This window comes from Poecilia mexicana, unplaced genomic scaffold (genome assembly GCF_051168715.1).
Source record: "Poecilia mexicana isolate PSO_F unplaced genomic scaffold, ASM5116871v1 scaffold_16, whole genome shotgun sequence".
In the NCBI taxonomy this organism is placed as follows: domain Eukaryota; kingdom Metazoa; phylum Chordata; class Actinopteri; order Cyprinodontiformes; family Poeciliidae; genus Poecilia; species Poecilia mexicana.
In genome coordinates, this window is record NW_028263385.1 from 19,261,002 (window position 1) to 19,285,626 (window position 24,625).

At 37.3% G+C, this 24,625-nt stretch overlaps 4 protein-coding genes across 5 annotated transcripts; 2 read left to right on the forward strand and 2 right to left on the reverse strand.

Annotated features, from left to right (window-relative positions):
• The first annotated feature begins 179 nt into the window (after positions 1–179).
• Positions 180–1,835, forward strand: hspb6 (heat shock protein family B (small) member 6). The gene is made up of 4 exons (XM_015004679.2): positions 180–328; positions 423–571; positions 878–1,000; positions 1,620–1,835. The coding sequence occupies exons 2-4, from the start codon at positions 425–427 to the stop codon at positions 1,776–1,778; spliced, it is 429 nt and encodes a 142-aa protein (XP_014860165.1). The 5' UTR covers positions 180–328; positions 423–424; the 3' UTR covers positions 1,779–1,835.
• Positions 1,836–2,115: 280 nt separating this feature from the next.
• Positions 2,116–7,752, reverse strand: proser3 (proline and serine rich 3). 2 transcript variants are annotated; one of them, XM_088014070.1, is made up of 13 exons: positions 7,402–7,752; positions 7,219–7,330; positions 6,611–6,873; positions 5,830–5,978; positions 5,657–5,718; positions 4,672–4,757; positions 4,459–4,592; positions 4,087–4,322; positions 3,496–4,010; positions 3,037–3,181; positions 2,614–2,773; positions 2,409–2,490; positions 2,116–2,250 (listed from the first exon to the last, which is right to left on the reverse strand). In XM_088014070.1, the coding sequence occupies exons 1-13, from the start codon at positions 7,410–7,412 to the stop codon at positions 2,199–2,201; spliced, it is 2,007 nt and encodes a 668-aa protein (XP_087870196.1). In that variant the 5' UTR covers positions 7,413–7,752; the 3' UTR covers positions 2,116–2,198. The 2 variants fall into 2 exon arrangements, with proteins under 2 accessions (XP_087870196.1, XP_014860162.2); XM_015004676.2 differs by having other exon boundaries at positions 4,108–4,322; positions 7,402–7,751.
• An 88-nt stretch (positions 7,753–7,840) lies between these two features.
• Positions 7,841–11,877, forward strand: lin37 (lin-37 DREAM MuvB core complex component). Its single transcript, XM_015004678.2, has 9 exons — positions 7,841–8,279; positions 8,564–8,639; positions 8,731–8,778; positions 8,907–8,936; positions 9,016–9,101; positions 9,246–9,406; positions 10,079–10,210; positions 10,335–10,405; positions 11,450–11,877. Exons 1-9 carry the CDS (start codon positions 8,246–8,248, stop codon positions 11,535–11,537), a joined length of 726 nt encoding a protein of 241 aa, XP_014860164.1. The 5' UTR covers positions 7,841–8,245; the 3' UTR covers positions 11,538–11,877.
• A 6,321-nt stretch (positions 11,878–18,198) lies between these two features.
• On the reverse strand, positions 18,199–20,714 carry LOC106928417 (chemerin-like receptor 1). The gene is made up of 2 exons (XM_015004672.2): positions 20,684–20,714; positions 18,199–20,478 (listed from the first exon to the last, which is right to left on the reverse strand). Exons 1-2 carry the CDS (start codon positions 20,691–20,693, stop codon positions 19,355–19,357), a joined length of 1,134 nt encoding a protein of 377 aa, XP_014860158.2. The 5' UTR covers positions 20,694–20,714; the 3' UTR covers positions 18,199–19,354.
• Between the last annotated feature and the right edge of the window lie 3,911 nt (positions 20,715–24,625).

The window sequence follows — 24,625 nt, forward strand, 5'->3', positions numbered from 1 at the left end:
AGGAGGGCTGTAACAAACACTTTAATTGACAATAAGCCAACAGCAGCTGTGTCATTCCCAAAACATATACTCATCTGTGAGTGGACTGGACCCCCAAGGGTACACGGTCTGGAATGTGACATAGACAAGGTGGCTCAGTATGAATGCACAAGTCATTATGCAACTGCAGTATAAAAGAGCCTGTGACAGTCACGTTCAGCACGGTCAGAGAAGGAAAACTGGAATCGGACAGATCGTTCCTCCTACTCAGGATAAGTGGGAACGTAACAGCAGGGGCTGGCATTTCTCTTCTTGCTCACTTGTTTGATCAGAGAATACATAAGCGAAGGTAAGCTGCTCTTCACTGAGCATTTATTGCGCTCCATGTAACTCTTTTGATTGTTCTATTTAATGTTTTTTTTTTTTTTTTTTTTACTTATTAGGTATGGATTTTATTGTGCCTCCCTCTTTGACAACTGGTGGTATTCCATGGGAGAAGGTTTTACCTCCTCGGCTGAACGGGTCTCATGGCTATTATAACTGGTCGCCATCATTACTGGTTCCAGAGACTGAGAGTGTCAGCTCTGCAGAGGTAGGTCATTTCTTTAACCTAGAGTTAAAAAGAGCCAAACGCTCAGTAACACTTCAGACAAGCATAAAATGTTACCAAAACAATGTACTGCCAATCTTTAAATCAAATCTTAGTTTGAATTAAGCACAGAAGACTGAATCAGTTAAATTCCCTCAAAGAAATATTTATTTTGTTTACATCATGCATGCTCAAATACATCAAATTCACATGGAATTAATCAAAAGAAATATGTATATTTTTGTGTATTCGCAATAATCATTACCCTTTTCCAAAAACATCACACATTATTTCAACTTGTGTTGACAGGTCCACTGTGATGAGATCGGATTTACAGTTCAAGTAGATGTGAAGCATTTCAACCCTGAGGACCTGCTGGTCAAAGTTGTGGGGGACTTTGTAGAAGTGCAAGGACAACACAAAGAGCAGAAGGTCAGTTTATCAGGAGGAACAAATGTTCTTTTTTTTAAATCTAATTTTGACTGTATGGGTTAAAGGACATTCACTGGTGCACCTAATAAGAAAACATGACAAGTAACATGGCTTGCACACATTCTTCATGAGATCCTTCTTTAAATAACACGCATGAAAGAAGGAAGAAATGAGGTAAGGAATGAATGACAATGCAGGAAAGAAAAAGAGTAGAAAGGAAATATAGAAGGATGAAGGAACAAAGGAATACGAAAAAAGAAAGTAAAGTTGAAAGGAAGAACAGGAGTAGATAAAGAAGGAAAACACAGTGAACAAAGAGGAAGGATAGAGGAAAATGGTAAAATTGAAGGACAGAAGGATGCTAGGAGTAAAGGTAGCCAAGACAACCTTTTTACAGATGGGATGTAACATAATGTCTGTAAAAAGAAAATCCTCCACTTTTGCTTCCCCAATCTCTCTTACCAGACCTAGAAAAATACTAAACTGAAAATCCTTTTATTTTACCATGTTTTTCTTTTAAGGGTGTATTGGGAGACCTGGTGTAATCTTCTAGCCAGAACAAAACTTAAAAATGACAGATTTATTCTTTAAACTTGTATTTTTCACTGTCTCCTGGCAGAAGGAGGGCCACGGCTTTACAACGCTGCAGTTTAACCGCCGCTACCGAATCCCAAAGGGCGTGAACATCATGGCGCTGGAGTCGGCCGTCTCTCCTGAAGGCGTTCTCATCATATCAGCCCCAATGCTGCAGATCGAAGGCACCAGATGCCTGTCTTAACACAGAGGCCTCTCTCGACTTCGCCATATAAGAAAATAAAACGGCGGCCTTTGTAAACACTGAGATACAAAGCAGATTTACTCCCAGCAGCACACAGCGTACCGAAACACCCGTCTGTTTTGTTTTGCTCCTGGCACTGTTCTGATATTCCCCGCTCTTTGTGGTTTGTATATAAAGTTCTCCTCCAGTGTTGCTCATCGACCGTCCGCAGTATTTCAACGAACACCTCTTTGTAAATATTCCTAACTCACTGTTGAAGCTGCTATACCCTTGAGAAACATTTGTAAATGCACTATATTGTGATTGTAATTAATGCATATAGATGTATTCCAAACTGTATGTTGAAATATTATCATATAAATAAACTTTATTTCAATATAAAACTACAAAAAGAAAAAAAAAAAAAACAGTCTGATTTGTTCAAGCCACTGCTTGTCCCCCCTGGTATTCATTCAGCCTCACGTCCACCTCTCTGAAAGAAGAAAGAGGAAAAATCATCTTCACAGTGTCGATTTGATGAATGAATCTAATAAAAAATCCAAAAGTGTTGAAAATAAGATCAGGTCAGAAATATAAGGCCATAAAAAAAAAAAAGCAAACTGATTAAATTATAGCTTTATTTAAATCTACCTTATCTGATCTTTCACCCATTTTCTCTGTTGGCGGAGGACTTGCAATAGAGGGTCATCTTCAAACTCTTGTCCATCAGAATCTGACACAAAATACAGACGTACAGAAAGAAAAAGTTGATGCAACAAGCAAGAGTTGCAAAGCAGTATTGGAATATAAATATTTCTTAGTTATTGGCTGGACTCCAATCAAGCCACGGGATTACCTTCGGCCTCTTGAAGCAGCTGTGAAATGACCTCCAGGGAGTTCTGTGTAACATTTAAAGGAACGGGGGACCCTGAAGGTGAGGAGATGTTTCTAGGAGTAGAAACGGATGAAACTGGAGCCTTCTGAGCCGCCGTAGGGAACAAAACTTCTGAAACTACCTGTTAAAGTCCACCAAGAACAATACTTGATTCAGATTGCAAGTTGCAGTGTTGCTACACAAAACCACAAGATGTATTTTTACACTGAACATCTTAAAATGTGTCATTGACTGGTGAGTGATATAGGTGCTCCAACAGTAAATATGCACCCTGTAAACCCATTTTCAAGAGAGGCATGTATGCATGTAGGTAAAAGCAGAACTTGAACTGAGACTGTATTTTAGTAAGAATTAGAATAACGCTCAGCATGCACATTTCCTCACCTGTCCTAAGGCGGTATGAACTGGAGAGGACGGTGGTCCATGACCGCCAGTGCAGCTTTCCTTTGGAACCGCCTTGCCTTCATCATGATGATGCTGCTCTTTGACTGATGCTGTGTTTTTTGGATTGCTCGAATATGAAGAATCCCTGATTGAACAGCAATCACAGCAAACATGTTAACCAGCTAAAAAAAAAAAAAAAAAAAGCATTCATATTTCATTATACAGGTGGATTTTAATTCCTTAGAATATCTATGAAAAGCTGATTAATTTTGGTAAGTCAATCAAAAGGTGAAACTTATGTTATATTGACTATTATATTGAAACTTTTAAAAACAGTTTAATTAACTTAATATGAGCTTGACTTTTAGAGCAGAATTACAGTAATAATTGAACTTTTAGAAAATATTCAGGTTTACTAAGCTGCAGCTAAAATAACTTGTTCACATTTCAATGCATCACCTCACAGCTTTCCTCTGCTGCCTGGAGGGTGGGGCTGTCTTCTGCTCTGACTCTTTTGTCACCAGTTTCTTTTTCTTGTTCTTATGGGGTATTTTTTGCTGACTAGGACCATCTCCTTGTCCAGAGGATGCGTGCCATGAGGCTGGCAAACGCTCTTTGACAGGCCCGTCACTGTTGGTTCTCAATAAGCTTTCTGAGACTTGGGTTTCTCTGTGGACAGCTTTGGTTTGGTGCTCAGGCGGCTTCTGTGAAACGCTTTGCTCATCATTAGCAAGAGTTGGCTGGTTGGGGCAGGGAAGGACATCGCAGAGTAAGTGCATGTGAGCGGGAATATGGGAAAGAGTCTGGGTTTGAGACATCAAAGAGGAAGGGGGAACCCCAGCAGGAAGGAAGCGCGGAGGACTTGGAGCTGGAGCACCTCGTCTGTGGGCCTCAGTGGTTTCTGCTTGGGAAGCGGTCGTGTGTGGATGAGCGTCGCTTTCTGAGAAGCGAGGAGGCTGGGAGCTCTGTTGTCGCTGCAGATAGAACAAGGATTATAATCATGCTATTTTGTGTTTGACATTAAACAAATATACACTTTTAAAATCCAACCTCATAAGCTTCTCCACTGACTGATGCATGGACCAAACTGGGGGCTTGCCAGCTGAAAGCAGAACCATGAAGCCCTGATTGCTTCATGGACCGGGACCACCCTCTAGCCTGCTCCATCTTCCTCCGTAATCGCCACTGGAACAAAATATCGTCCTCTGGGCGGGTGGGAGGTGTCATGGTGGGCATGACAGATTTCTGAGAGAAGGCAGCAGCAGCTGGGTCTGGACCGATCGCCGCTGTAAACACAAAAAGCACAGCCATAATGTTTGAAGTAACAAACACAAGACAGCGTACGGTTTCTCGCATCAACAACTACTAAAGCAGGAAATTAATTGCTGCATTCAAAGATATATTTCACGTTATTTGCCTCACCAGCAGTTGATTTCATCAAACTGGGAATCAAAGGCTGTCGCACTGGCTCGTCCACACTGACTGGAGAGGAGAAATCGGAGCATCCTAGGCCATCTGAGCTAACAGGAATGGACCCATCACTCGGACTACATTCGCTGTTAGAAAGATAACAGTTTTATTTCAACTCAAGAAGACTAACCACTTATTGGTAACGCTAGTTAATGCACTACACACCCTCTCAGTAGAAGTCTGCTTGCTCTTTCTTGAAGGTTTATTAAATCTGTATCATCATATTCCTCCTGAGAGCAGTCAGAGCCAACCTGGGGAACAAAGGAAGCTGTTTAGCCCCAAGCAACAGAGTGAGTGAATGCAAATACAATACAGCACTTTAGAAAAAAACAAAATGATAAATCTCAGGAAGCAAATTATCTGGCTTTCTAAGAAATGTCCTGGTCATTTTTGAAATCAGTTTTAGAAAGGATACATTTGACAACAGAAGGCTGAAGTCTATATTTAATTATTAATAGTAGCACCTAAAGCATCTACAACTAAGAAAGGTTTTAAAATAGAATAGAAGGGTGTGCATGTAATTATTTACATCACACTTATATTAAAGGAAGAGATTTTCCAGGGCACAACTAGCTTACCAACAAATCTAGACACTCAATATAATATTGAGGAAGAGACCAACAGGAGGGACATGAAATTCAGACAAATTTCCCTTTTATTGATTCTAATCAGTGATCCTGTAGGTCAAATGCTGAATTTTCTTTTATTATTAATCATTAAAAGGCATCAAAACTAAGAACGCCCACCATTTTTGGTATTTAAAGGCAAATAAACAACATACAACTTGATGCTCTGTTTTGTTTAGTAAGAAAATCATGTTCATGAATAGGGACATTTTAATTCCTTTCTTTTATGTTTGATTCAAAACTACAAACTCTATTAAAGCATGTTTTTATTATGTTATGTGCTGTGGTTTTTAGAAAAGGAAAATCAGAACAGATCAATATTCGAGTTGGTAGGTCAGACCTCAGTGAAAAGCAAAAATCTGTCTTGGTCAGGACAAAAAACAAAAAAACAAAAAACTGATTAGTCTGTTTCTAATTGTAATTAGATAATTACAGTTTGCAGTACACCTATTTTTCCTGTCCAGATGGTTAAGCGAATCTGGTTTCACAGTGTTTAATTTGAGTAAACTTATCAATGCACTCACACTGAAAAACATGTCATGTTGAGGCTGCGCATCTAGGCTGTCAGCGGTAGAATCATGGCCGTCTTTCAGGGACAGGAAACATCCATTCATTGAAAAGAAACGTATATTATGTTTGTTAGAGAAAGAAAGAGCAAAATTTATAAGTTCATGGTTTATCCACAAAGAGAGTGTACCTTTGTCTAGTGGTTTAGCTGGGTTTGAACTGGGGACTGGTGAATGGGTCATCCACCAAAACGGGATCTGTTCCCCCCCATCGGTAGAAGCCATCTGTTGGCGCTCCGCTCGGCTCTGAGGCCGACCACGACGAAAACGTTCTATGTATCTGTAACAGTACGTATTAGTACTTCCCAAAGCAAAAATATATATGTATATATACTCACAGCGAGTTGGACAAGTATTCATAGTCCTTGAGCATTTTGTCACATTATCACCACAAACTTCAATGGGGATGCTCCTTTAGCAGAGATAAGGAAGCTTCAGATTTTAATTGACAGTGAGATGGATTGTGCTAAAAGTTGAGCAAGTCAGGAAGATAGTCTGTTAGAGGATGTAGAAGATTTTCAAACAGGTGTGAACATTCACCTTCCACAAGACAAAGACCCGACTCTCCATCCAATTTGACTGAGCTATTTCCAAAGATGAACAAAGAAAAGATCTGTCACTATTTGTACAAAGCTGTTAGAGAAATATGTCAAAGGACCTGCAGCTGATATTGCAGGAAAACGTGGTTCTACATATTTCTGTGTAATTAGGAAATGCCACTCTTTCTTGATTTTTATTTGTAAACCCTTTGTCTCACACCTCACAGTTAAGATCTCATTTGTGCAAGTCTAAGACATAAGTTCAGACAAAGTAAACTGAAATTTGTGGTAATAATATGAAAAATGTGAAAAATTTGAGGACTATGAAAACATCTGAAAGGCACTGTAATTAGGAAAACAATGGGAAACTTACTTTGCGAGTACTGAATCCTCCTTCACTCCAGATGGAACTGTGGATGTCTCTAATTTTGTAGAGAGTTTGTCTGGCAACATTTCAGGGACGTCAGCATTACCCTCAGGAGAGGATCCACATTCGGTAGAGGGCCAGATCTCGGTAAATACATGTTGTCCATCACTGGCAGGAAAATCATGATTTTCATACAGCTGTTGGCTTTCCCGGTTTAGAGAGCGAGGTGGACTATTAGAGGTCTGATGTAAACGAACAGGACTTAGAGTCTGTAAAAAAAAAAAAAAAAAAAAAAAAAAAGAAAAGACCAAAAAAGTGAGACATTGTATTAATGGATCAAATCAATTAGAGATAAATTAAATTCCATTTTAATTCAATCTTAATTAGAACACAACAGTCGAATTTGGTGTATTATCCAAATGGACAAAAATGTATCTAGCTAAGGCAGCCTTGCAGATGACAACATAAGATCAAATCCCTACTGAGCGAGCAAAAGATGAAGTTCTCCACACTTTAAAAATAATGCAGAATGAGCTGCAAATGATGAGATGGAGGGATTTTAAGGTCCAGTCTGCAAATTAATTGTGTATATATTTTAAACATTTTAAACATACAATTTTCTTCTCTTTTTTTGACAAGGACTTCTTGCGTGATGGGTGGTAGTGTGCTCTCGTCTTCACCGTGGATACAGGTGGGAATGGATTCTGCCTCGTAAACAGTGGTCCGCTAAAATACAACAAATTTTACTTACTATAATTTCTAATTACAAAAGTCCAAATGTGCCCATTGCTTCTTACCTGGATTTCATAGCAACTTCAAGATGTCACAGTTTAGCTTAACACTAACACAAATTGACGTCAGTATGAAAAATATTGATTTGCATCTCGACAAGCCACTTTTTCAGCGCTTGTCTGACCTTGTCTTCAATAGTTACCATGGAAGCAAACGGAAAGTGGAACGAAATAGCTTATGTAATTATACACGGCACGTGAAAGACCTGCTTAACCTCAAATCTAATCTGAAACAAAAAAACATCACTTAAAAACAGTCTTCTTTTTTTTTTTATCAGAAGCTCTCGAGTCTGTCGATAGAAGCACAAGATGTGTTTACTGCTACGTTTGTTCACTCACCAGCCAATAGACGACGAGTAAAAAATGACTGACGTATGATTTGTCCAATCACAGATGATACATTGTTTACACAGGCACCAATCGGGTGATTGGAGACCGGCAGCGCGCGGAAGAGGAAAGCCAGCAAAGAGCTTGTCAAAAACAAGCTAACTTAGCAACGGTAGTTGAGCTAGTACCTTTTATTCTCCGAAACAGTAATAAACGAAGTAAGGTATTTATAGGTAATAATATGTAATTATTTTGGAACTACTAGAATAACACATTTTTAGTATAAGTATCTGTATTTAGAAGTTAGATTTTGGACTCGCTTTAACAGTTTATTTAGGCTAATGAAGAAGGGTGGCTAACTGGCTGAACAACTAACCGTAGCTAACTGGCTAACGTTGCTGTTACCGAGCAATCAACAAGAGGTCGTTGTTAGCTCAAAGACCCCGTAAACCTCTGTTAGAGGTACAAAAACAGCTGCTTTAAGTCTGTTTTTCTGAGCAGCCCTTGGGAATAAACTGAACAAATGCACCACGTCAAGATAAAAACAGAAAGGCCAGGTAAGACATTCATAATTATAAGACTTAATAAAGTTGCCACCAATCCCAAAATAAAGTACTTCGGAAATAATGTTTTGTATTTTACATTATTATTGTATAAAAACTACTTGAAGAGGATTTGTGTTTGCTTTTCATAAAGTGTAGAAAACATGGGAAAACTAAAATGGTACATTTACATTTATTTTGCATCTCCTCTAATATCGTCATTAAAAAAAAAACCCATCCCTTTCTAAATCTCAGTGTAGTTGTTAATTACTGTTTTATGAATAATTGTGCTTCTTTAGATCTGGAGAGCACAGGTGCTCGCGGCAGGTTGGATGCTGTGCTGAAGGGTCTCGTAGAAAAGAGTGAAAATGAAAGGTTTGTAAAATTGTGCTTATAATCAATATATTGATTATCACAACTGTGAAAACTTTTGATGCTAACAGTTGCTTTTCTACACTTTAAACAGAGAACCAAATGAAGACCCAGGAAAGTTGTCAGTGGATGCTTTAAACAAGTATGGACTAGTTTTAATTTATTCTTTCACTTTATTAAACTTAGATATCTTTTTACCTTCACATTATTGCACCTTTGTGTCAGTATTGTTGGATTGTAGTCACCCAATGGCGTCTCTGCTCATTTTAGAGATTTGTCTCCGTCATCTGCTGGAAAAAGGTAAATGTGTTTTTCGATTAACATACATATGTACAAGTAGGTCCCAATGGTTAAATTATTTTTTTTTCTTCATTTTCAGACCTTCAGCAAGATTTCCACAGCACAGAAGGAAGAAAAGAAAGGAGATGGATGAGGGCATCCCAGAGACCAATCAACATAAACAGAGTAAATTGAATGCAGATATTAATACATTATTAGATTATTATTTGTGCCTCATTTATTGTTGGTCCATTTATCTATGTACTGTATTGTGAATTTGATCTCTTTTTATATGTCCTTGTATTTTATGCCTTTCTCCCTTTTATTTAGATGCATACATTATTAAGTTGTTTGATCGCAGTGTTGACTTAGCTCAATTCAACACCACCACCCCACTGTATCCAATCTGCCGTTCCTGGATGAGAAACAATCCTTCCTTTAGGGAACCTGCGGCTTCTCCAAGCTCCCCTCAAAGCATACCAGAAGAGGAGGTGGGACTGTTAATAAGTTTGTCACTTTTATTTTGTTCATCACACACAAGCATTAACAAAAAAATTAGCGGAGTAAACTCTGGATGTTTATAACAGCCATTGGCTACATTACAGTTGATGGGTTTTTTTTGGCTGTTTAAAAAAAAAAATGTTAAAGCATTGGTTAGGTAAATGTTTTTCTTGAACAGTTATAACCCGTACTTTCTTTGAATCTGTTTTCCATTACCTTCTTCATCTTATGCTTGAGATTTCATGGAAACCAAGTCAGAACAGAAGGAGACAGATGCAGAAAAGAATGACTAAAAACTCCTACGGTTCCTGTGGTTTTTAGAAATGAAAAGTAAAGTGGTCATGTTCAAAGTGGGCCATTATGTAGTCAGTTTTAATAATGTCTAGATAACTCTGAATACTAGAAATCTGACTTTGGGAAATCTCTACTTTGCAAAGCATTTTTTTTTTTTGCCACATACGTGGAAGCAAACATAGCTAAACATTTAAGTTGGACCACATATCTGTTTTCATGTGGACAGAGCCTTATTTGCAGTTTAGCTAAGGTTGTTTTTAGGAGGTGACACATTTGTTAAAGCCCATCTCTGAATTATTACATTAGAATAGCTTGCATGAAAACTTTATTAAATTAGTTTTAATTTTGAAAAAATGTTTTTTTTTTAGGTCACAGACATGATGAATGGCAAAGGTCAGAATGTTTACCGACTTCCTCCTCCATCTGCCTGCCCAGTTAACCCCTCTGGTGAACTCATCAATCTCAGGATCCCACAGACTGAAAAGCCCACTATTTCCAAGGTTCTAAAATCATGTGATTATTTCAGTGATATTTTTTTTTCTTTTTCAATTTTACTGGGAAATGGAAATGCAAATCTCTACTTGTATACTATCCATGGTGAATAAAGTTGCTCTCTTTGCACAGTTCACAGAGGTTCCTGTATCAGGAGCTCTCATCAGTGACCACATGGAACGCTGGAAAAAGATAAGACAGAAGTAAGTTCTTCATGAGCTGTTTTAGACCCTTTATCATTGCTTTTTGTGTGTTTGTTGGAAATATTTATTCTTGCTCAGAAACAGTCATGATAGTTCAAGATTCAATTTCAGTGTCATCTGGGACTGTAGCTAATTTGATTCAGAATGCTTTTACCAGCACTTATTGGTTAATTTATGATTAAGCAAGACTTGTGTGTTGGCAAAGCTATCTATTTTGAACATAAAGGGTGATTGTCAAAAACATATGATTAAATAAATTAACTGTGGACAACCTGCCCATGAAAGAATGAGCCAGCATATCCCAGAGATTAAACCGCTAGAAAGTTATGGGGAGTTAAAATAAAAAACTTTTGAGAGCTTGAGTTTGCCTTTAAACTTTGAATACTCCCAGCTGCACTCAGGTTTCCAACAAGATAGCTGCACAGCTGGTGCCATGGAAACTAAATGGTACCTTCAAAGATTTTTTTCCCAAAATTTCAGGATTAACACTTGCACCTACCTTTCTGAAAAGTTAAAAAAAAAACACTATTCTACAGCAAATTTAAAAAAAAAAAGATTATAAAGGAATTAGTAAATCAAAGAAAGTCAATGCAGAGACCTTAAATCAGAGTGATGTGAGCAAGATATTGTTTATTTGGTCATCCAGTTCTGGGTTCTTTGACATTTTTCTTCCCTTTTATTTCCATTTCTGTGTTTTTGCTGGTTCATGCAGTGTAAAATTCTAAGGTCTAACTGTGTTTGGGTAACCAGTTGTGGTGCAGTTGTTTTTGGTAAAAACATTTTGAGAAATGACTTTGTTCCCCATTTGTTTTGAAAAGAAACGTGTCTTAAGTTCCCCACATTTTTTGCCTATCACAGACATTTTAGATGCAAGAATATTTGTTGTGAAATTTCCATAGAATGAGAACAGTGCAAATGCTAGCAAATAATAACTGCAGGCTTGTAGTGCAACAAAAACAATGTCTTTTAACAGAAATTACATACATCACAATGAACACTTTTTAATAGAGTTTTATATTTAAAAGCTTTTTGTTCTTGCTGTAGATGGAAGGAATGCTCCAATAAAAACCAGAAGAGATACAGTGAGAGCATCAAGGTTCTGAAGGAAATGAAGGAACTCTATGACCACTGACTTCCCACCTTGTATTTGTTAGCTGCAGAAAGGACTCTCCACAGTTGGAAAGGAGCCATGCATTCATAGTTGATGTTCGATGACTCCTGCATACAACCATAGATGAATAGGAAAAAAATAGCTGAACTTTGAACCTTAACAGACTTTTTGACCCTTAAGTTACAGTAAAGATATTTGGCAATTTCCTGTGGGGAAATGTATGTTGGAGTGTCAGACTTGATACTCAAGTACATTTTGTGTAAATGTCTAAATAAATGACCTTTCAGGTGATATTTTTCTCACACACACACTGGTACGTCCTTGATAGAATCCAAAAATGATTAAAGTCTACTGTAATGTATTCCTGTGTTAGTGTTTTTTTGTTTATGTTTTTTTGTCTATAACATAGATCTTTGTAGCGAAAAAATTAGAGCTGAAATGGTTGGTTATTTTATAAACACACATGAGTTATCCATATTGATTTTTTTTTCTTGGAACATGCTTGATTTTTCTTTTTCTTTATCATGACTAATTAAAAAAGCTCAGTTTCATTATTCTGCAAGTGGGGGAGCCCCAAAAATCGGGTTTTCTCATCCTTTATCTCACTTGCAATGGACCTGATTAGGTATCGGGTAACAGAACCAAAAAAACATACATTTCTTGGAATTATTAAAAATTTATGGTTACTGCAGCAACAAATTCCTGCAGCATTTCACTGAAGTGTCATTTCACTTCAGACTGAAGTTAACATACTGGGATTTTGTCTCATCTCTTCTATGTAGTTTTCCCATAATTGTTAGTTTTACTGCTGTAATGGTAGAATTGCAATAAGTGTAACTGGATAGATGCAAAGTTCAACTTCATTTGGTAGCTGTGGTCATTGTGTACTTGACTTTGTCATGTACCAGAGTTTAAGTGTAATTCTCTGCCCAATATACAGTAAAAAGATGTAGTTATGTCTTTCTTTCAAAAGTTGTCTGTTCACTTTACAGAGAATACTGACTCATTAAGTCAGTTTGTTTCAGTACTTGTATCCAATCCAAATTCCAGAGTTTCAGTTCATCATGTTCATGTTCAACCCTATACTAGGTACATGCAGGTCACATTTACACAACCTGTTGCAGTATTTTACCCTACTGATCATGTTTCAGATTGCACGTTCCAACCTTATAAACAGGAAGTCTAGCACAAACCACTGTGGTGTGCTGTAAGATAACATACTGTTGAGCACGTGAGTAACATTCTTATAAATAAGCTCACAAAAGTTCTTCAACAGTTTTTGTATCAGTATTCTTTTTATTATGCCTAAATCTGAATCATGGGATTGTGAAATGGAGTCCATTATTGTTATAACTCTATAACTAAGCATGTTGTGGACAAACTTAACTTTACAATTTAATGTGAATTATGTTAAATTTTACGTTTTGGAGGATGCAACTTTGAGCATTTCTGAATAGTTTCACATATGCTTGACATCCATATAGGGTTTATTTCTTCACTTTGCTAACTCCTTCAAAGTCAATCTTCTGAAAGGCACAAAACAAACAACTCATCATTTATGCTAGTGCTGTTAATTCTACTTCATTGTAAAAAGGACCACAGATGTCCAGAGGCTTTTACTCGGAAGTAGATTTGGGTACACTCCTTTTGCTAGATACGACAAAATATTTAGTAATAGTTTCTGAAGAAAGAGTGACTCATGTCTGTTCTGAGTGCTGACAATGCTCAGAGAAAAATAAAAAAAGATGACGGAAAACAATCACCAATTCGGACATTGTAATTTATTTCTGGACCTGTGAGATCTACAATGATTTACAGTTCTAAATTGGAAATTGGATTTCTACAAAAATCCAATGTCTTTGTTCCATTATAATGTCATTTTATAGTCATAATAGTCATTTTCTCGTTCAGTTTGTAAAACTGAAGATATGCTTTTTCAACTTGACAGTTCTGGCCCTTGTTGCAAAAAAAAAAAAAGCACACCACTGTCTTAAGGAAGCTGAGGTGATTAGAGAGGTCTTCTGCTCATCTGCATTATTAGCTCTTATGTATCTCATACTTGTCTGGGTGTTACTCCATACATTTCCTTTTGATTTGGCTGTCTTTGGACTTCATAAGACAAGGTGACTGACACCAGCAGATGACATGGTTATCTAAATCATCACTGACTGAGAAAACGTCCAAGTGACCTCTGTACTCTTCCTCCCGACTCTGGGACCTTGATTTTCAACCAAATGCAAAATGTACTTTCACCTGACGAGGACTTTGGACCACTGAGCAACAGTCCAGTTCTTTTTCTCAAGTAAGACGCTTCTAACGTCTACGGTTCTGGAGTGACAAAACACAAGGAAGGTGACAGTTGTACCCAAAACCTTAGAAACATCTTTGTGGTGAATCTCAAAGTGTGAGGCCACACCTTGTGAACTTGAAATCTTGACTGGACCTTTATTCAAATTCTTGTCTAGGTTGTGAATATCCCTAAAGCATATGCGCCTTTTTTCCCTACACACTCTTTTCCTTCAAGTCAACTTTCCATTAATATGCTGGGATATGGCATAAAATCATGTGAGCAGCCAGCTTCTGTTAAAAATGACAGATTGTGAGTTACCTGCCTTACAAAAGATATAAACAACTTCTGGAAACCTGTCAAGTCAGTGTAACCAGGATAATTTCTTTCCCTTTCTGTTAGATTCATTTTTATTTATTTTATTCATTTAAAGATTTATTTTAAGAAAAATCCTCCTTTCCTTAATTTCTTTTAAGCACAAAAATAAACCAAACAAGAACAAAAACCATTAAGTGTGTCTGTTCTCGCGTGGTTTTAATGTCACATGACCAGCTGTATATCAGCGTCTTAATAGACAGCTGCTGCTTTTATGGTGGCTGCTCACCGGGCTAAGTGGGAGACGCTGTCCATCGCTGCCGCAGATGTGTGATTATGGATCAAAACCTTCGACTGATCACATGGTTTGACAAGTGGGAACTGGCCTGTTTCCACTTGTCCCCAGTTCCAGATCCTCTTTCAGATCCAGATCCTGGATTCTGTTCCTGTCTGTTGCCAACTGGATCACCAGTCTAAATGTATGATTTAGACTGGCGAACTAAATCATACATTGACTCAAGAGAAACGTCACATCCTGTTAACTCCTTCCAGTCTGGTAGGAGGTATGCAAGCCCATTGCCACACTTTCATTACTCTGGACTGGACTGAACTGGATCCCTCTCACTTCCATCAAGGAGCTGAACTATTAAATGACATTTCCCCTGAAATTGTGGATGCCATTTGTCAGAGCTGCTTACTTAGGACACAGCACCAAACTGAATTAAGTCAATCTACTGTCACCGTGGTTGAGTCTTTATCTGTCTCTGTTAACTCCATCCCTGACAGTTTCATCAATGAAGAATCTCATGGCTCGCCTCTGATTCCCTCTCTATCTCAGACTGATCTCCAATAGGAGCAACAAGCTGACCCTGTCTTTCATGAAGACATTCATCAGCTAGAGCCTGGCGAGAAGGTCCCTCCATCAGTTCGTGATGACCTGCCTGACCTCTCCTTGCTTCTGAGAAAGTGGAACAGGTCAGAGTTGGTGGATGGAATCCTGTATCAGAGAAGACAAGATGGAGATAGACTCAGTTAGTCCTACAGTAAATTTACGACACCTCCAGTCGAGTACTTAAAGAGCTTGAACAGTGATATGGGGCATTTGGGCATTGAAAGGACAACTGATCTGCTTCGTCAACACTTCTTTTGGCGCAAAATGACACCTGAAGGGGAAACCTTTAATAAAACCTGTGGTCGTTGTGTAAGGCGCAAAGCTCAAATGGAAAAGCAGCTCCATTGATAAATATTCAAACTGGCCACTTGAACTGTCATCTATAGACTTCTTAACCATTGATAGTAGTAACACTATGGACATTCTTGTTCTTACTCATCACTTTACCAAATTTGCAATTGCCATTCCTTCTCCCAACCAGACAGCAAAGATTGTATTAAAGTGCCTCTGGAATGAATTCATGGTTTATTATGGGATTCCAGAGCAAGACACTCAGACCAGGGTACAGATTTTGAGTCCAACGTTATTAAAGAGCTCTGTGAAGTTGTTGGCATAAAGAAGAGTCGAACTACCCCGTACCACCCACGAGGAAATCCAGTCGCTTCAACTGCACTCTGCTCAGTATCCTTGGGACCCTGGAGGGTAAACAAAAGTCAAAATAGCAGGAGTATGTCAAGCCTTTAGTGCATGCATACAACTGTACAAGAAATTAGGTGACGGGGTTCACACCCTATGAACTCATGTTTGTCCATGTCTTCCTGTTGATTTGGCTTTTGGTTTACCTGTCAGAGAACAACCACCCATCTTCATTCAGGATATGTCAAGAATCTGCGGTCAAACCTGCAAGACAGCTACAAACCTGCTTCTGAGAATGCTGTCAAAGCAGCTGCAAAGAACAAAACCCGTTTTGACCAGCGAATCACACCTAGCAGTTTGGAAGTTGTGATAAGCTACGAGTGCTGGTTTGCAACATCCGTCTGAGGGGTAAGCATAAGCTGGCAGATGAATGGGAACCAGGTGTGTACAAAGTTGTTGACCAGGCTGGAAATCTACCAGTTTACACTGTATAACCTGAAAACAAAGAGGGGCCACTCATACTTTACATCAAGACATATTGCTCCCTTGTGGATTCCTGCCAGTTTGCTCTGCAGAAGAACCCTCCATTTCCATACCTGCCCTACAGCAAAAAACTCTCAGCCAGGATGGTCGTTATTCAGACAATATTCAGGAGGATGAGGATGTTGAGCCATCTATGCCAGAGATCTCCATCCCACTTCCAATCAGATTCAGTGTTAATAAAGTGAGTCAATCCAAGCCATTGCCTTTATTACTTTGCAGCCTACTTCACCTTTGGCTCAGAGTGATGCTGAAGCTTGTGATCATCCTTTACAGAGCACAGATCTTGAGACTGCTATGCCATCTGAAATTTTTTTATCCTTGAAACAAAACAATATTTGTCCTTAACACTAAATGTAGCAGGTATCTTCAGTTTTACATTGCTCCGAATATGATCTGTTGTTTTCAGTTTTTTAATTAAAGCACAGAAGATGTCTTTACCCAATCCATTTTCAGATGTATGATGTAAAATCTATTAGTGAACGGCATTAGCTCCATTTCACACTCCAAACCAGATGGTGGCGGTAATGCATACTTTCAGTTTTTTTGAAAAGCGCCATAAAAAGAAGAAGAAAAGCCATGAAACTGGAGAAGATAAGAGATGCTGTTCAAATTCGTTATTTTTACTCGCATAATATTGCCTTAAAAGTAGAGAGAGCATTGATAATAGTTGTTTTGGTAAATTCAAGCTGGTGACGTTCTTGTCCGAGTCAGATAACAACACAACAGGACAAGAACCGGATGAAAATGATATGTGGGTCACGAAAGGAGCCCAAAGGGACGAAGGCTGCTAACGTGTTGCTAGCTGGTGGTAAGTTTGCTTCCTCTTTGTTTAATTATAAACAGTGCAGTACATATACGTCATTAGCAATTATAACAAACCAAAAGTGTAATTGTAGCATACTGTAATAACACTACTAATATATAAAATGTAATGTCAATATACTTAAAATAATTCTAAATATATTTTACATGTAATTCAATCACAAAAATAGTATGCTCAAAATATACTAATCAAGCACATTTATATTACTTAAAAAGAAATATACATAAAGAATACTAAGTATAATTTTAGTTGTTCCAAAAAAGTACATGAAAGTACACTTAGTAGACTTTAAATTCTGCTTTTATACTATTTTAATACTATTAAAAATCACTAAACACAAAATTAGTTGTTCCAAAATATCACAGTTTAAGTTAACTAACTGTAAATGAACTTAAAGTATACTCAAGTATACTAAAATTTAACATACTTAGCATATTTATTTTTCACCAGGGTGGACTGAATTAGATCACTCTCACTTCCATCAACGAGCTAAACTATTAAATGTTGCTTTGGATAAAGGAAAAAAAAACATTTAATGTTTCATGAACTGTTTGAAGAACTTGTCTGTATATATTGTAAATATAATTTCATAAATTTTGCACTGTGTGGTTGTCTTCATGTTTTTACAAATTAGCACTCTCGCCAGCAGTCACACCAGGAATTTTTCTGATCTGTTTTAATTATTAACTTACTCATAATTAGTCATTTTAATATCCATATAAGTAATATGTTACATCAGCACTAGCCCTAACATGGCATGTTTTTACTACAAATCCTTTACTATTTGTTGGCTTCAGGTAGTATCTTATGTCTGAGAAACCACATTTTGAGTTTTAATTTGCTGTATGCGATAATTTTAAAGAGGATCTGTAATAAATTAACTGATTTATTAAATTAACTTTTTGATGTAAAGCAGCTGAATAAATTTTTTGAAATGAGCAAGTATAGCTTTGATCTACCTTTTCTGTACCATCGTGCAACAATATGAAGTTAAGCTATTAGGATGTGAACATATTTGTTTAAATTTATGCTACAACCTGACAGAAATAGGATGAATTGCAGTTTTCCATTATGCAGTTTTATATAGTTTGAACAGATCTTATTTTGTCCCGGTTTATTTTAGATTTGCCTTTCCAGTCCAGAAATGATATCACATAGACTTTCAGCACAGTTGCCAGAATTAATTTCACTCGTTTATTTAAATACGGTTTAGAACAGTGGTTCCCAAACCTGGTCCTCAAGTTCCCCTGTCCTCCATGTTTAGGCGTCTCCTTGCTTCTAAACTGACTTAAATGAATGGATGATTTGGTGGCTGTAGAAGAGGTCGTGCAATCATTTGAATGAGGTGTGCTGGAACAGTAAAGCATCTAAAACATGCAGAGCAGGGACACCCAAGGACCAGGTTTGTGAAGCACTGGTTGAGAAAATCAATGCACTATTCGCATTTTTATACTGATACTACTTCTACTGTATTCTAGAATATGAAACTAGACATTTTCACATACCACACAATGTGGTATGTGAAAATTATTTTAATTTCCTCTTGACTAGCCTGTATGAGTTGTGCTTGTAGTAAGAAGTGTGAACTTTGTAAAGAAAGCATTCTTTAGTTTCTAAAAACGTTGCTACTGCTTTTTTTTTTTTTTTTTTTTACCACAATAGAATCTAATGGCTGCAAGGAACAGGTGCAGTACGAGTGCTGCGATTCAGATAAGGTGTATGTGAGCGAAAAACCACTCAGAAGTGTCTAGAGGTTTCTGTTATTCCAGCTGCTTTGTTCGTTTCAAACCAAAACACTCTGTCTCAGGCTCTTGTTATATCCTGTAAGATAAGAAATCAGGACTGAAAGCGTGACAGGGTTGTTTTGTCATCATATTTTTAATAATTGCTGAAAAATCCATGAATATTTTTTGTCTCTTTTGACGGTGTCATTGATGAAGTAAACAATCATACAAATGTGAGCATTTCTAAACATACAAGTTCACTAAAAGAGGCAAGTTAAAACAAAATTCAAACTGTTCTAAAGTAAACAAGTAATTTTATACTATTTTTGCAGTATTTACAACCATTTTATTAAAAGCTTGACATGTACAATATATTGCTGCAGGACACCTACACAGCGTTTCAGTTACATGTGCTGATTGAATGTGAAAGGCACAGGGTTCTGTGAGATTTTATCAAACTCTCTGGTGTGTATCTCAGGGTGTCTCGATAACCACATACGAAAACACCTGTTTATAGTGAACAAATGATGGGAAAACAAGCAGACATCAAAAATATTCTTTGAATTTTTTTGCACATGTTCACACTACTGCACAAATAAAAGCTTTGCTCAGATCACTTCAGTGCGCTTTATTAATGTCCACCATTTCAATCAGTTTGTGGCTGCTTTCCTCCATGTTCTTGGACTTCTCCGTACAGATCTCTTTATTTGATTTTAAGATCATCGATGTCTCAGTTTCTTTCCCCTCAGCAGGGGCGGTAGAATCAGACTTTCTGGGAATCCTTGACAATGAACGAGACGACGTAACAAATGATAAGTGGTCCTCTGCCAGGGCATTTTCTAGAACCAACCAAATGGACTGCTTGAGCTTCTTCTGGAACTCGTCACACATGAAAACATAGAGGATGGGGTTCAAGCAGCTGTTCATGAAGGCAAGACTTACAGTTAGAGGACCTGCAACATGAACAGTGCTCCTTAAATCTGGGTAGTGATTTATTTTTAATTCTATAAAACTCAAAACATGAAAAGGCAACCAGCAGATAAAGAATGCAAAAATGATGGAGAAAATGATCCGGTGACATCTTCGTTTCCTCATTCTCTGCATACGCCTGGCGCGAATCCATATGGCCACATATGAGAAAAATATAGCCAGGAACGGGATGAGAAAACCCATAACAAAACGGAATATGCACAATGTCCAGGGTTTGTTTCCTGTCATAGTTGAAGGGTACCTGCAGTTTGTCTCATTTTTGCTGACTTCCACAGTACGAAAGTATGCATAAGGTGTGCTACAGGTGGCTGCAGCCAACCAGATTGCAGCACTTATGACTTGAGCTTTGCGGACGTTGCGCTTGTTTTGTGCCCACACCACCACCCAGATGGACACGCAACGATCCAGACTGATGGCTGCCAGAAAAAAGACGCTGGCAAACATGTTGACCAAGCTCACAAAGTTGTTGAGTTTGCACATGAACTGTCCAAAAGGCCAGTGGTGCTGCTGAGAGAGAGAGACTGCTGTAAACACCAGGAATGCTGTAAAGAGGAAGTCGGCCAGAGCCAAGTTGAGAAACCACACAGTGTTGACGGTTTTCTTCATCTTGAAGCCGGTCACGTAGATGACCAGACCATTACCCACCGTCCCCACCACTATAATCACACAGTAGACGACCAGTGAGAATGTCTGTATGTGCTTCACTGCCATTTCCAATCCAGCTGGATTACTTGCAGACAAATTTCCATTACCTAACAAATAAAAATATAAATATTGTCATAAACATTCAGTAAAACATGTTTTAAGATAAACAGACTTGCATCTTCAGTTTTATAAGAATCTTACAGTTGCCAAAATTGCCAGATGTGTATCTTTTATGCAGATCTCACATGAAGTACAGAATACGATTCTAATATCAATTAAAATGATCAATTTTGCATGTTCAAAGCAACTCACCGTTTGCCATTTTGCTTTTAGCTGTAGGAGTCTCCCCTCACTTTGACTATCTCCATCTAGCCTTACCTATATTTGTTCTCTATGTGATTACTCCTCCTTCTCGCCTCATAAACCTGCCAATGAGAGTGCCAATGGGAGTGGATAAACTCACAGTTGCACTTTCAGGTGCAAAGCAACATTTAGCTGCAGATATCGACTGCTCAGATGGGAGAATTAAGCAGCACATTAAGAAGCAAAGACAAGTACAATAGTCAAAAGTAACTTTTTGTGCTGAACTTATCTTAACCAGTGTTGCTGGATGGAGCTGAATTCAGGGGAGTTTTAGGAACCTGCTAGTAGGTGCAAAGGACTTGAGACTGGGGCAGAGTTTTACCTTTGATGAATATAGTTATCTTTATTTTCCTACATAGCTGTAAGGTTTTATGCTTGAATTGCCTCATGCACTAAACTAATAAAATTGAGTTGATGTGATCAAAGCAAAATCTAGTTTTGTAGAGAAGAATGGACCAAAATTTAAGATGTGCAACGTGGTGGAGACACCGAAAACAAAGCATTACAAATTATATACTTATCAGTGTCTGTAGGTGGCAATTTAATGCTTATGAATGTTTCACAATCTCATATGGTGTTTAATGTTTTGCTTGTTCTCAGTGCACTCGCGCTGTGCTTCAGTGTTCAAAGAACACTCACTGGAAGAGTTTATATAGAAACACAAATAATATGTTTACGTGGGGATTTTATTGGTGAATAAAATCACTTTAATGAAGAAAAAACTGGGACTTAATTTTAAAATGGGAATTGCAACAGGTGATAAAATACCCCAAAATAAAATAAGTTAATCCTACATAAGAGATTCATGCTTTTTTTATTTACATGATTGAATAAAGTACAATTTAGTTATCAACCATAACAAAACCATTCAATTTTCTTGTGTTTATATCTTGACTAAATTAGAAATTAGATGACTAAAGCCATTTTAATCAACATCACCGGAAATTACCTAAGACAACAACTAAATGTGATTGGACAATAATAAGAGGGGCTTTTGAATCTCAACCAATAAGAACACCAAGATGTCCAAATCTGGTAGACCTGTGATCTGCTAGACTTACAACTGTAATTGTAGCAAAACATGGCTCTACAATATTTACAAAGTTGGGATTAATACAATTTCACATCACACAGAAACTTCACTTTTTAGGTGTTGGTAGTCTTAATAAAAAAATTACAGATAAACACATAGGCACACCCAATTATTTTGATTCTTGCATTTAGACATAATAACTCAACAAACATACATCATTATTCTTTAGATAAGTTATCCAACAGTTACTTTGATAAGAAATAAGAAAAATATAGACATTTACTTTCAAAGCTGGAGGAGAGATGTCATATTTTCCATAAAAACTGTTAGCTTTTAAAATGGTATCTAAGAAATCACTTTAATTAAAGTAAACTTGTTCCTGATAGGGTTTTTAATAGTAATGATAAGTCGTTACCTAACAAAGCTAATAAACGACCTAAGGAGTTATTTTAGGCCCTGTCCATTCTAACCTTTTCTGCAACAGTGTGAAAAAAAACCGCCCGTAAATCTAAGTTAAAACTAAAATTTTATCTATATGATTTGTATTTGTAGCCATTTTCTTTTTTACATAAACTTTTTAGTTTTCTAAATGGCTGATCAGGAGCAAGACTGCAAGTTGGTATTCTTGCAACTATTACATTTGCTGTGATGCTTCTATTGGAGAGATGTTTTTCATTCTGTATGTGCAATGTGTCGGCACCAGGTAATCAGCAATGGAAATGAGATGAAAATTTAACTGTGGAAACTTATTTATATATACAGTACGTTTTTGACTATTTCTAAATTGTCTGTCCTGCATATCAGGTGGCAGAGGTGGCAAACTGTGTCATCTGAAGCAGCTCACAATTGATATATTACATTTTGCCCTCGCCCCCCCAGCTCCCTTCAACCACACTGTCAAATAGGTACAGCTAGACTTCTTTACATAGGTGGAAATCAAAATAGAATGCAAATGACAGCTGTGAGAGGTTTTATGAATAGGATTATTTGACTATGCAAATATTTTTTTCTGAGTTTTGTACATCATGTAAAATACTTAAAACCTTATCATCTAATGTTCTGTTTGCTCTCAAAAACCTGACGTTTTTGTAATTCAGATGCCATAAAGTTGTCAGATCTCTTCAGTGAAATTTCTTTTGTATTATAAGGTTTTTAAGAAATTAAAATGATTTAGCTTAAATGCACAGTCTGAGCTCATACTTTAGCTCTCTAGAATCGGTTCCCTTATACTGACTGCTGAACAATCAATTTTCTCCTAACTCTAGTATTATGACTAGTCTAATGCTCTGTTCTTTCTTTCTCCTTTCTTTGTTTCCTTTTCTCTTTCTCTCTGTTGCATATTTCAAATTTAAAGAACACTCCACTGTATAAATTGTTCCATACATTCATGAGGGCGTCTTATAAGTTGATGTAAAAAAAAAAAGAGAAAAAAAGACGAGTCTGGAAAAGTCAGGACTTTTACATGATGAGTAGGAACCCTGGACTCTGCAGGGTCTCAGTTTGCAGGCTTCTTGTATCTCCTCATCTGGGTCTTGGCAGCATGTGTTCTACCTCCTGAGACCCAGTGATATACATGTATTACTGTCCTTCCCTGTGTTAGTGCCTACTTTTGAGATGCAGATTGTAAAACAATGTTAAAGCCACATTTTCCCCCGCATCGTACTTCTGCAATTGTTTGCCTACAAATACTTACGATAGAGTAGAGCTACAGTGCAGAAAGCCACAAAACACCCTATCTCTTGAGGAACAACGTAACACAAATTTGTGATTTGTGCCATACAATTGCGTAATTCATACATCTACTCTGAGTTTTCTGTGCTATCATTCACATGCCCTCACTACATTACGTTCCACTGTTCCAACTCGAAAAAATAATCAAAAACATGAATCAGGAAACATTTCACAGCAACACCTGAAAGTACTTTACATGCCACAATAGATGTCTATGTATAAAATTGATAAAGTTTGTATTTTTGCTTCAAACCTCGCACACATAAATGTGGTATTCTGTAAATAAGTCCTGTTAGCCTGTGAATGAAGCTGGTTTATGTGCAGGAAAAAGATAATCAAATTTGTGTGGTGTTTTTACAGGAACGAAGCATGTCTGCAAAACATTCACCAGTGAGTGTCACTTTGCTTATCTGCTTATCAACTAGTGACAACAGTTTGAATCACTAATGTTCATGTTAAATGTGAATATAAAACAGTAAATTGGAATCTTATTGGCATTTTTTGGCATTAATATAACATATTGATTACAAGATTAGTTTTTATGCAAGGTTACATGGAGTATTGGTGACAATTTTAAAAATGCATTATTGAATGCTTGGAGTGTCGTGCAGGGATTTCACACCCCAGTTGTTGATATAATTACACAAATTCAAATAGACATAAATCTACTTCAATGTTTGTTTTATGAAAAAAAAAAAGTTGATAATAGATTTTTGTGTGGCTGAGGGTGCTAAGAGAACTTTCTGGTTTCAGTTTTGCAGTGCAAAACCTTCTTTAAATGAGAAAGTAAAAAATGTGCCCGACAACCATCTCTCAAATTCCAACTACACCAAGACAGGGGCAGTACCTTTGTTTCTTCTGTGTTACGTTTTAAGCTATAATGCACAATGCTATTTTTTGACAGAAACTAAAAACAGCAAATTAACACAAACGCGTAATACCAATTATCAAACATGGTGGAGGAGGTTTGATGATTTGGGTTTGTTTTTCTGGCACAGGACTTTGGCACCTCACTATTTTGATCTTTTAACTTTTGTATTTTATGAGATTGAGCAACACATCAAATATAGCCCTTGTTGAAATGTCAGAAGAAATCTTTATTGTAGCCTGCGCCAAGCCTTTGGAGC

Bases quoted from the DNA above. Each gene is read 5' to 3' on its own strand.
- proser3 (XM_088014070.1), bottom strand. The intron at 6,874-7,218 runs GTATGTTTAAAA...TTTTTTTTACAG, and splicing joins CAAAAAAAGAGAAGAAAATT to ACTCTAAGTCCTGTTCGTTT. The intron at 5,719-5,829 runs GTACACTCTCTT...TGTCCCTGAAAG, and splicing joins AGCTAAACCACTAGACAAAG to ACGGCCATGATTCTACCGCT.
- lin37 (XM_015004678.2), top strand. From the start codon at position 8,246: ATGCACCACGTCAAGATAAAAACAGAAAGGCCAG. The intron at 9,102-9,245 runs GTAAATTGAATG...CCTTTTATTTAG, and splicing joins GACCAATCAACATAAACAGA to ATGCATACATTATTAAGTTG. The intron at 10,211-10,334 runs GTTCTAAAATCA...CTCTTTGCACAG, and splicing joins AAAAGCCCACTATTTCCAAG to TTCACAGAGGTTCCTGTATC.
- hspb6 (XM_015004679.2), top strand. From the start codon at position 425: ATGGATTTTATTGTGCCTCCCTCTTTGACAACTGGTGGTATTCCATGG. The intron at 572-877 runs GTAGGTCATTTC...TTGTGTTGACAG, and splicing joins AGAGTGTCAGCTCTGCAGAG to GTCCACTGTGATGAGATCGG. The intron at 1,001-1,619 runs GTCAGTTTATCA...GTCTCCTGGCAG, and splicing joins GACAACACAAAGAGCAGAAG to AAGGAGGGCCACGGCTTTAC.